The sequence below is a fragment of the Fukomys damarensis genome, unplaced genomic scaffold (assembly GCF_012274545.1).
Source record: "Fukomys damarensis isolate Sample0158 unplaced genomic scaffold, DMR_v1.0_HiC HiC_scaffold_24, whole genome shotgun sequence".
NCBI classification, from domain to species: domain Eukaryota; kingdom Metazoa; phylum Chordata; class Mammalia; order Rodentia; family Bathyergidae; genus Fukomys; species Fukomys damarensis.
In genome coordinates, this window is record NW_022900936.1 from 231973 (window position 1) to 243578 (window position 11606).

Genomic DNA, 11606 nt, shown 5'->3' on the forward strand with positions numbered 1-11606 from the left:
GAACCACTGAGCTAAAGCCCTGGCGCCAGAGTCCTTTCTAAGAAAATGACAAGTGCAACTGAATCTAAAATCATAAACTCTAGGTAACATTACAACTCCTGCTGCTAGACGGGTGGACTCTGATGGCAGATGGCAGAGGAGGAGCCAGGGATGGACCCGTCCTTTGTGCCCATGCTCAAAGGGGAATACCCATGCTGCACAGGTCTGAAGAGTCACCAGCCTGGGTGAGGGTGAGGGTCTTACAGAGACGAGACTGAAGCCCCTACCACAGTCATCACCTGTGCGAATACAGATCCCCCCTGGGGCAAAGAGCAGCTTGTCCTTAAGAGTGACTGAGTAAAAGCCTGGAAGATGTGCTCCCCGGCTCCACAGAGTTCGGCTGTGTCACATCTGTGGTCATCTCACTCCATGGCTGCCATTTCCCTCGTAAAGACCTGATGTGCACCCAGAGGAAAACCTCCATGAACTCATGCAGGAAGCCCAGAGGCCCGGCACTGTTGCTATCTGAACAGCCATCCTGTGTCCCACTGCCCCTAAACCTCATTCCCAGCCCCCAATCTCTTACAATCCAGAGAAGTCACTCCTATTAGTGGGGAGCATCATGTTCCTGGCCAATCTGGTCCAGGGCATCCCACTACACCACTGGGATGAAAGCCAAAGCCTCTCCAGCCCACCAGGCACCCAACTCAGAGCCCACTGCTGAACCAGCCCTGCCCCAGTCCTTGCCCTCTGCCCCACAGATCTCGGGTCTCACCATGAACACACTGGCACTTGGCTGGTTGCTAATCACTGCTGTCTGCATGGCTTAGGACTCAGCCGGGAAACGAATGTTCACTGAGGTATACCAGGGACAAGGACAGCCCTCTCCCTCAGGGATCAGTTTCTCCCAGACAAGACCTCTAAATGTGATGAGAGCAGGACCCGTCCTACTTGTTCAACACTGTGCACACAGTAGGCACCAAAAAGTACCCTGAGTGAGTAGCCCTAGCCTTTCCTAGAGCCAGAGGCATCCATGCATGCTCAAGGGCCCATGGCTGCACAAGGTGGCCTGCAGGGAGCCACGAAGGGCTTCCACACTGCCCAAGTGTGGGACATGAGGGTAGCAGCTTCTTGTCACTTCCTGGACATTCCTTGTACAGCACGAAACACCAACAGACATTCAAATGATTGGGAGTGAATCAGCAGAGTAGGGGCAGTAAGCAGTACTTGTCATTTTAAAACTATAAAGAAATGTAAAAAGACTAAATGCCTTTTTATTGTTTTACTACATTTCCTTTTACTTCACAAATTTAGAAATAGTTAATGTATTGTTTTTTATTTAAAAATAGAGCTGATGAGAATTTTCTTGCTATATACAAAATCAACAGAAATAATACCATGTAAACTATAAAAAACAACAGGGGATCCACAAGAAAAGGAGCAGAACCCCACCCGATACGGCCTAAGCCTAACGGCATGCTCTTCTCTGACACGAGGGTGACAGGAACACTGAGAGAACCACCTGGAGAGGCCAGGACCCCTCACCTTGGCATTCAGCAGCAAGAACAGTGCGTGGTCAGGGGTGGTGTGTGCCCGCCACTGCAACACATCTGCCAGGAACAGGAACTGCAGAAGAGGGGTCAACCTGTGGCGGCCTTCCTGGTGCTCGGCTCTTACACCACCCTGCAGGAGCCACCCATTACCTTTCGAGCCTGGTCGCTGTCCTCCAGGTGAGCCAGCTCTCTCCCAGAGGCCTGTGCGATTCTCTTTCCAGCAACTAGGTTCCCAACGACCATTGAGGCTGGTCCCACCTCTACACCAGGATTCCAAGAGACAGAAGCTGACATGCTCTAATCCAGAATCACCATGTAACTTTACTTGTTACTGTGAAATAAACCTGTTTAGGCATTTACTTCTCCTCTCAAAATATAAGTATCCAGAAAACCAGCTATGAGACTTATGTTGAATGACAAAGAGAATTTCTCTCTTACATATAAACTCTGTCACACTGAGAAATTTACCACTCAGCATCTTTCAAGGGACCTCAGCCAAATTCTTAATATTTCATACATAAGTCAGAAACCTATTCCTGATGAAATGTATTTTATGTAGTGATATTTTGTGTTCAATAATTTGCAAGAAAAGTTAGCTTACATTAAAAATTTACATGATTAAAATACTGACAAAATACATGTAATAGTTAAACCAGTATTTAATTTTTAAATGTGTAAAATCAGGACAGAAAAATAACCATTGAGAGACTTCCAAGGCCCCATCAACCCCATGGCTAGGGCAGGTCATAGTCTATGGTGGAAAGCTAGTTCCTGAGGACAGGTGGGCTGGCCCAAAGTAGTAGTCCCCAGAAACCAGGTCTGCTCTTGGGCATCATGTCTCTCCCAAAGCCATCTCCTGGCTGTCCAAGGCTCAGGTGGCATCCTCAAATTTACCATTAAGATTGGTCCCTAAAAGCAGGTGGAAACCACCATACAGACAAAATGGCAGTGTCCTCACTTGTGGCTCTGTTCTAGAAAGATGGGGTGGTAACCAACCTGGTGCACATACTTGCTCTGGTCCCTATGCCAGCCCCAAAAAAGTGGGTATTACTACTGCAGGGTCTAATGGGGCTCCGTTCTGATCCACAATACTGGCTACCACCAACTTTAAGAATGGAAGGAGTCCTGCTGTGTGGCACACTCACCTGGTTGCTTCTGACGAGGTTTGGGAAGGTTGGTGACACACGTGTGAGGGCACATCAGGACGTTACATGGATGCAGGGTCCCTTCCAGGAAGCGCTGTTTGGTTTCTGAAACATGAATCCCTCCAAGAGGAGCCTTGGGCAAGGTGTTGGCAGGAACTAGGGCCAGACAGTACACGCCCACCTGGTGGATGCTGTCGATGGCCTGGAAGGGAAGGCCCCTGATGGACACATGCTGCCATCCAAGGAAGTAAGAAGTGGAGAGTCCACCAAGCTGGACCTGAAGTCCCAAGGCCAGGTAATAATGACCCCTGGACATTTTAAGTGAGAAAAAGGGGTGAAAAGCATATGCCCTTTTCTATCATGTGCCTAAGAAAGGGGAGATGCCCACTATGTACACATATATCCTAACCCTAATCCTAACACTAAGTCTACACTGCTATGTTAAACATGAACCTCAGCAGCCATGGAAGAGCATCAAGTGTTTTCTTTTAGAAGAGGTGAGGAGCAAGGACAGAGTCCAGATGTATCTGAATATCTTTGTTTCTGGATTTGAATTTGGAACCATGCTTATATTTTAAATATAGCAAACTTAAAATTTAAAAGGTAATCCCTAGTAACTGAAAGTAAAATAAAGCAAATGAACTCAACCCAACACCACACACTAGGCACACTCAAGAGGCTTGGACTAATGTGACTTTGAAGTCTTGACAGTCTATCCAAAGTGGGCCAGGCACATGTAAAGGTACAAGATCCCAGTAATGAATGTAACTGTACTGTCTACCTAGAATGTACCAATAAATTCAATTTAAAATTTAAAAAACAAACAAAACCCAAAGTGGGCCAGGCAAAGGGCAGAGATCTGCAGAACTGTGTGAGCAATTCTCAGCTGCTGTTTGGAGGTGGCAGGAAGACCGCAACTTTGAGGCTATAAGGCTACAGAGGGGGCTTGAAGTCACTGAATGATTCTACAGCAGTCAACGGCCCCACGCTTTTTCAGGGTGGGAGACAAAAGACCAATAACTTAGGAGAAAACCCCATGGTCCTGAATTTGAGTTGAAACTCAGCATCAACACACAACATTAACAACCTTTTCTTCTCTGTCCTCTGAAAAAAGCCGAGAAACGGTGATTGTGACAATAACATCAAATGCAGACAGTGGCCTCCAACTCCAGACCCTCGGGACAGGAAGGGAAAATTGCCCAGCACCCCGGCTTCCTGTTTCTACTGTGGCCTCACAGAGCCAAAGGAGTGTCAAAGTGCTCCCACAAGGGTTGGGGATGTAGCTCAGCAGCACAGTGCCTGCCTGGCAAACATGAAGCCCTGAGATGATTCCTGGTACCAAAAAAAAAACAATGCTACCACTGACTTATTATTATTTTTGTGTGTGGCTCTAGGGATCCAATCTAGAGCCTCTGCGCTAAGCTACACCCCCAGCCCTTGCTATAACATGTTTTTTGTTTTGGGGGTTTTGTTATGTTTTGTTTTGTTTTGTTTTGTTTTGAGACAGGGTCTCACTATGTAGTTGAGACTGACCTGGAACTCACTATGTATCCCAGGCTGGTCTCGAACTCACAGCAATCCTCCTGCCTCAGCCTCCCAAGTGCTGGGATTACAGGCATGCACCACCAGGCCAGGCACTACAACACTTTCTGAGACAGAGCCTCAACAAGTTGCCCAGGAAGGCCTCAAACTTGTGATCTTCCTGCCTTAGCCTGCCAGGGTGCTAGGATTACAGGTGTGCACTACCATGCCTGGCTGTCCCACTGACTTCTTTAAGATGAAAAACATGGCTACCATACAGTGAAACACAGCCAACACGTTTAAATTCATTAGTTTAAGATGGAATAAAACAGAGCTTAGCAATCACTTCTAGAGGACTCATTACTCTGAAGTCCATTGTCATCTGATTTCCTGCACAACCCATCCTCCCAAGTAGTGGAGCTGATAGCTCCACTTAATCAAGGAAAAACAGAATCAAAGTCTCACCACTATGAAATCATGAATCACAGGCAGAGGACACTGGCACCCCAAGCAACAGAAGAATCGCCAGATATTATGTGTCACCTTTCAGGGGAAATTTTGCCAAATCTGACCCCGAATCCAATCCAATTTCCAGATCTGCCCACCAATGAACATAAAGGACAATGGACAGGACATGTTAAATGACACTCAAACGTGCAATCTCAAAAGGGATTTAGGACCTTATTTTAAGTCTAACAACCTAAATTATCATTAGATAATTAGGGAAATTTGAATAATGGCTAGACACCTAATTCCATCAGTAAAAAACAATTTTAAAGATGTGCCAGCGGTACTTCTGGGGCACAGATGATGCCACATGCCAACTATAGAAGCAGAGCAAGGGGTGGGGCACTCTTGAGGCCTGGCTCCATGACCCATGCATCACACATACGCAATGCTCTCTAAGCTACTTCCTTCCCCGTTCTCGCGCACTGTGGGGAAAGCGCCTACCCTGTACCCACCTGCAGCACTCGGCTCATCCACTGGAAGCTGTCCTCCTCTGAGGCGTCCGGCCGCTGCTCCGCTACGAGGACGATCCGGTCATCATGCAGCACGGTCACAGAGAACACAGCGATCCTGAGGAGGATGAGGAGAAGTGACTGCACAGCAAGAGAGCACAGGAGTTTCTCCCCTCAAGGTGGAAGAAACACAGTGCACAAATGCCTGAAGTTCAGCCTAATAGTCTCCTCAAGGTTGGCTGAAATAAGCTTCAACCCACAAAAGCTGACAGGACTTCAGCACTAATACAAACAGTCAGGCACAGATTTTTAAAAGAAAAATTCCTGATTTCTAACACTGACATATGTGCACAGTTCTAAGTTTCTACTGCATTTTTTAATTCACCAGATTCTTCCACTAATGAATTAATCTACTCATGTGTATATAATTACTGGATTTTGACTTTTTTGTACTTGTACTTAGGAAACTCCAACAAGTCTTCCTGTGTGTGTGTGTGTGTGTGTGTGTGTGTGTGTGTGTGTGTTATTTTTTTCTTCTTTGGACTTTGAGTTGCTATCTCTTCTTTGTCCCACAAAAGCCCACTTACTAGTAGGTAATTCTGGGTAATTATGGATTTTTTTTTTCTCCTTCTTTCCTTTGGCCGGTGTGTACACACACACACACACACACACATTTTTTTTTTTTTTTGTACCAGAGATTGAACTCAGGACCTTGCGCTTGCAAGACAGGAGCAGTACCACTGAGCTAAATCCTCAGTCCCATACATACTTTTTTTTTATCCAACAGATTTTATCCCTGCTGAGTTTTTTGGTCATAAATTTTGCAGCATTTCTTAAATTTATTTCTCTTAGTACTTTGTCCAAAAGTATTTCAACATATTAGATCTTTTTGTGGCATGCCTGAAAATATTTTTTATTACAACTCCTCAATTAAGTTACAATTTAGATGGACATAAAATCTATTTTAAAACAAAAAACAGGGCCAGAGATTTAGCTCAGTGGTTCCACCACCTGCCTCCTAAGTGCAAAGTACCGAGTTTGATCCCCAGTAACAACAACAACAAAAAAAAGTCAGGCATGGTGTTGCACACCTGTAATCTGAGCCCGTGAGAGGCTGAGGCAGGAGGATCACCTGGACTAGATAGCAAGACAGTGTCTCAAACAAACAAAAAACAAAACAAAAAAGCCTTAAAAGACATCACCGCACTGACATTTTGCATCCGCTTCACTATGAGAAATCTAACACATTTTGCTGGGGTCCATCATGGTCTCCTATGAGAACAGATGAGCTTGCCAGGCCAGGGCCACCTCAGACCCAGCCCCAGTCCCAGTTCTGAGAGCCCCAGCCTCTGCCTCCTCAGACAACCAACCACTAGGCCCCACACATATCACTCTTCCTGAGCGTGCTTTCTGGACGTTCTTCTCTCCCATCTCTCCCAACAATCCTTCGAAACTTTCTATTTCTTCACTTCTGACGTAGGTTTTCAATGTGATCTTCCAGTTTATGAACCCATTCACTAGCTGTACTAATTGTATTCATTCTGTGCATTGTGCGCTGTTTAAGCAGTTATTCTGTGAGGACTATGTGACCTTACTCCATGTTGCCAACATTCTTGGCTGCTCTCTTCCACAGCACAGGTGCAGCTGGTTGTGGCTTCCCTTCAAGGGCATCAGTTCAGGAGACTCACCCGTCTACAGAGGCGATCTCCCCACATACTGCTGACTGGCTGTCCAGGCCCAGGTGGCCACCTTACCATCGACCCACAGACATTTGCACCAACAGACACCTTCACCCAGATTCTGCTGTGAAAGGCAGATCACTGGTGAGAGGTGCAAGTATCCCAAGCTGTGGCCACCCCTACACTCACACAGCCTATCCTGTGGTCATCCTGAGTGGGAGTCCCACATTCCCTGTGCCCTATCCTCAGAGTTTCTTCAAGTCTGACACAGGGGCAGGCCTGCAGCCTGCTACGCAGAATTCCCTAGAGATTTCTTTAGGGATACAGAAAGGCAGGGCCTGGCCTGGCTCACAATTTAATATCCAAAGGTACTCCCTTGAGAAGTGTGAAAGGCTGTATGGGCCCATTAGGAGAAGGGCTTCATCTAGGGCAAGGGGCTGGGCCAGGGGAAGGACCTAGAAGAAATCCCCTCCATGATCCCTGCCCACTGTGGCACAGCCTTACAGGTCCAATTAACCACTCAGTGAAATGGGAATCTCTCACGTCCCTGCTTAACGTGTATAGAAAAGCTGCATGGATTTTACCCAAAGAGCACTGCAGAGTGCTGTGTGTCTCACTAACTTTCCTAGAAATGAGAATTTGCTTTCAGTGATTTAATGGAGAAAACCACTGTTCTCTTTTAATCTGCAGTTTGGGGGCCATTAGGAAGAGGGATCCACTTCTGCTGATCCATCTTTCCCCAGCAGCTACCTATCTCTTGTCCCTCGTCCCTTTGCCCAGTCCTCTAGACTCTCTTAAGGAATTAAACAAACTCTTTGGACAGTGAGGACATTAACTCTGGTACCACTACTGCAACTATTTTCATGTTCCTTTGAAGGTTCTTCATATGTATAAGAGCTTTTAGGTTGTACAAGTTCAGACTGACTGGTCTTTCCTTTCACAATAGAGACTTCTTGCTCTCTAGTTAGTGTGGAACCTGAATCCCACAGCACAGGGCTCCACAGAGCATCACCTGCCTCTGTAGACAAACTTCATGGGCTCCACAGCTAGGGCGGTGGCCACCACATCATCTGCATTATGTCTTCGGACTCCCACAACCATCAGCCCATCCAGCTTGCCCACGACGAAGATCAGGTTATCCTGTGGGAAAGGCGTGGTCAGGCCCAGCCAGGCATAGCCAAAAATACACAGAATCGCACACCTCACAGGATCAAAAGAGCTGTAAGCACCTTCCAGCAACAAGAGGGCATGAGTTTCAGGGTGGCTGCTGCGAGATGTGAGGGGGAATTAGGTTGTGGGTAAAGTTTGCAAAGGACTTTGGAAATTACTGGGTAGAGGCAGAGTTCCCAGTCACGGTGCTGTTCTGTGAACAAAACTGCCACAGGTGCATGGTGGGTGCTGAGCAGCACCCTGTCCACTAGATACCCACAGCTACCATAGCACTCTCCCCTGAGCAGGGGCCACCATACGTCCCCTGGAATGAAGTGGGCAAAGCCACCCAGCTAAGAACCCCTGCACAAAGATATAACAAAAAAGTATTTCTTTTAAAATATTTTAGACATATAAAATGGTAAAGAATGATACCACAAATAGCCATGTACTTGTTACCCTGTAAAAAAACGAAAACTACCTCACCTACCCTAGGTGGCCTTCATGTGGGTCTGGGACCCAGTCTCACATAACTGTGCACAGCCTGCACATAAAACAAGGCAGTAGATAGGGGTGGGCAGCATGGAAAGCAGGGCAATGGGACACACCCATCTGGAGCAAGGTGTCCTTTATCTCCGCCTGACCTCCTCAGTGAGAGGACATACTCACAGGACCGATGAAGCCCAGAAGGCCTGTCCTGGTGAAAGGCCTCTCAGAGACAGGGACTCCTCCTGCAGTGACCGGGACAGTCTGCAGAGCAGAAGGGGACATCAGCCTGTGGATAGTAACCGACTGCCAGAAAGACAACACTCTTGCCCACGATCTGGTTATCATCACCTTACTTCATGGGAGGGAAGACACTGCCAAGATCAGGGTCTCTGGGCTCCCATGGTCTCTGTGGCCTGTTTACTTGGCAGGAGTGCTCTGTGATGAGCAGGGCGCCCTGGAGCAGGACTTGAGTGCTCCTCGCTTCTATGAGCACCTGCCTCTGCTCTGCCCACAGCACCCTGCGACCCCTTCCCCCAACACTAATGGGTCTTGATTTCAACAGGAAGATCATGAAGTGGTACAAACCTCAAACACATTCTTTGTGATTCCAAGCAACCCATAGTATGCTGTCCCAGTTGCACTGGAATTCACACAGATTTCTCCAACTTCATCAGTTTTACAAAGATAAGGGGTACCTTCTACCTTCACAATACACACGCTAGCTAAAAAGAAAAAAATTCAGTCACAAATGAAAAATGTATTTAAACAGATTATTCACAAAACCCTGCTTCCTGCTATATTGTTAGAGAAACAAGACATTACAGTTGCAACACATTCTTCAAAGGAGACTTATGACATGGATAATATGCACTTCACCTAGTGATTAAGTCTTTACCTCGCATGCTCCTGCCCGTGGGTTCGATCCTCAGCACAGCAAAACATCAAAAAAGCATTATGCGCGATTAAAAAGTGCAACGTGGTGAGGTGTGGTAGCAAATACCTGTAATTCAGCTACCTGGCTGAGGAAGAAGGAAAGCAAGTTTGTGGCTAGCTAGGGCAATGTGGCAAGTATTATTTATCTAAAACTAAAACACTGAAGGGCTGTAGATCAGTGGTAGAGCACCTGCCTACCATGTGCAAAGCCCTAGGTTAAAAAAATTTATATGACACATCCTTTGTGTGGAAAGTCTCAGCCAGCAGAAGGTTCCTCTCAGATGAAAGAGAAGGCTAGAAGTACTCAGCTAAAGTGCAGTGAGGTGTTGATCTGTTTCACCATCTAGCAGAGCCAGCTCCATACTGCACTATCAGGTATGCAAAGAGACAGAATTAAAATCATAAAAAGGCACACACACCCCAACACTCCACTTCATATTGCCACAAAAACTGTGGCACTGACAGAGGAAGACTGTATAGCTGCAGACACGGAAACACTGGGATAGAAGACCTAGGTCAGTGCTGTCCACCTGGGCACTGCAAGAGGCAATGGAAGGGCTGAGAAAACATGTACACACACAAATGTATGCATGCACACACACACACACACACACACACCCCTGGGATCCATGCACACACACAAGTGCCTGGAGGCACTGGACATACACGTGTGCCTGGAAGCACTGTGCATACACGTGCCTCAGGGGCACTACACACACACACACACACACACACACACACACGCCTGGGAGGCTCTGTGCATACATACTCACACATCTGGAAGGCACTGCACACATACATGTGCCTGAGACGCTGTCACACCCAACACACACACATCCCTGGTGGGATACTACACACACACATATACATCTGGGGAAGATGTGCACCCACACACCTACTGCCCATACATCAAAGTCACTGCATGTGCACACACACACACAAACACATCTAGAGGTCACTGCACACATGCCTAGAGGGCTAACTACATTATGATTTAGATATTAAAATGTCCTCCACTGTAAGACTTGAATAAGCTAAAGTGACTCCATGCTAATAGGCCAGACTGTGCTTCTTCATATGCTAATTGCTACCTTAGTTAACAGCCCGCCCAGGGGCAAATGGTATGACAAAAGGTGACCATAGAACATTTCCTGCATAAGATAAGCAATGTGTTTGCAGTCTTGTTCTGTGAATTCCCTGACTCTTTGTTTAGAAAAACCTTATAAAAAGGACCTCAGGCCCTGAGCAGTGGCCTCTCTGAGCCACCTGGCTCCGGGAGTGCCGTCTGCCCAGACTAATAAAGGTCTATTTACCATCTAGCCTGGTGTGTTCCTTCCTGGGTTTTGTTAGAAAAGTTTTCAAGAAGCTCCAGTAGCCCAACCCCTAGCAGAGTCAGCTAACTATGACAGGCCAGAAGGTCACGTTAACCATTTATGAACAGGAACCAAGATAAGCATCTGGTACAGAACGACCGGACCTAGCCCTAAACATTCCCATAAATGATCCCCCACCGAAGTCCCCCCTCCCCTTTCTCGGAATTCCCCCTCCCCTATAGCTTGTGGTTTTTTTCTTTAAAAACTGTGTATCTACCCTGCTTCGGGGCTCAGCTCCTCTGCCCCTGCGAGGGCTATGAGCTGAGCCCCAGGGCGCTGGAATAAAGACCTCTTGTGTTTTGCATCAAGAATCGTCTCTCCGGGGTGTTTATGGTGCATCGTGGCGTCCCGGACTTAGAGTGGGGGGATTCCTCCCTGGGAGGATCTTACAGTTTCTCGTTTTTCCATCGAGCTCCCGGAGCCTTGCTGGGTGTTAGGACCCAGCATCATGGTGTAGTGAACATGTAAAACATAGGATTTTGTGACCCACAAAAAGCAGAATTAAGCAAAGTAAAACTAGAGTGAAATTAAGTGAGACTTGACAGCTGACAGCTTGGAAGCTGACAGCCTGGATGCTGAGTGTTAAGACAGATAAGAGTTTGCTGTGACATGTGGGGAATTCCCCCCCCGACCGTGTGCCGTGACACATGACTGCTGTGACATAAGATTAAGAGTTTGAAGTGAGGTAATGCGAGTGTTGAGGAGTTAACTTAGATAGAACATATGGATATTTTAGATTAGAAAGGATTTAAGGTATAAAAGGAGAAGACTACAGACAGATGACGTCGCTTGACGACTCCGTCAAGATGACCTGCTGAAGCTCTGC

The 11606-nt window shown here is 46.9% G+C and overlaps 1 protein-coding gene across 1 annotated transcript in view; it reads right to left on the bottom strand.

Annotated features, from left to right (window-relative positions):
- Dip2a (disco interacting protein 2 homolog A) overlaps positions 1–11606 on the bottom strand; it is a 136181-nt gene that overhangs the window by 20378 nt on the left and 104197 nt on the right. Inside the window, exons 20-26 of the mRNA XM_033755929.1 lie at positions 9060–9196; positions 8655–8735; positions 7849–7976; positions 5161–5275; positions 2678–2879; positions 1683–1792; positions 1525–1605 (exon numbers count right to left, since the gene is read on the bottom strand). Coding sequence (XP_033611820.1) covers positions 1525–1605; positions 1683–1792; positions 2678–2879; positions 5161–5275; positions 7849–7976; positions 8655–8735; positions 9060–9196 — 854 coding nt within the window. The remainder of the gene's footprint in view (positions 1–1524; positions 1606–1682; positions 1793–2677; positions 2880–5160; positions 5276–7848; positions 7977–8654; positions 8736–9059; positions 9197–11606) is intronic.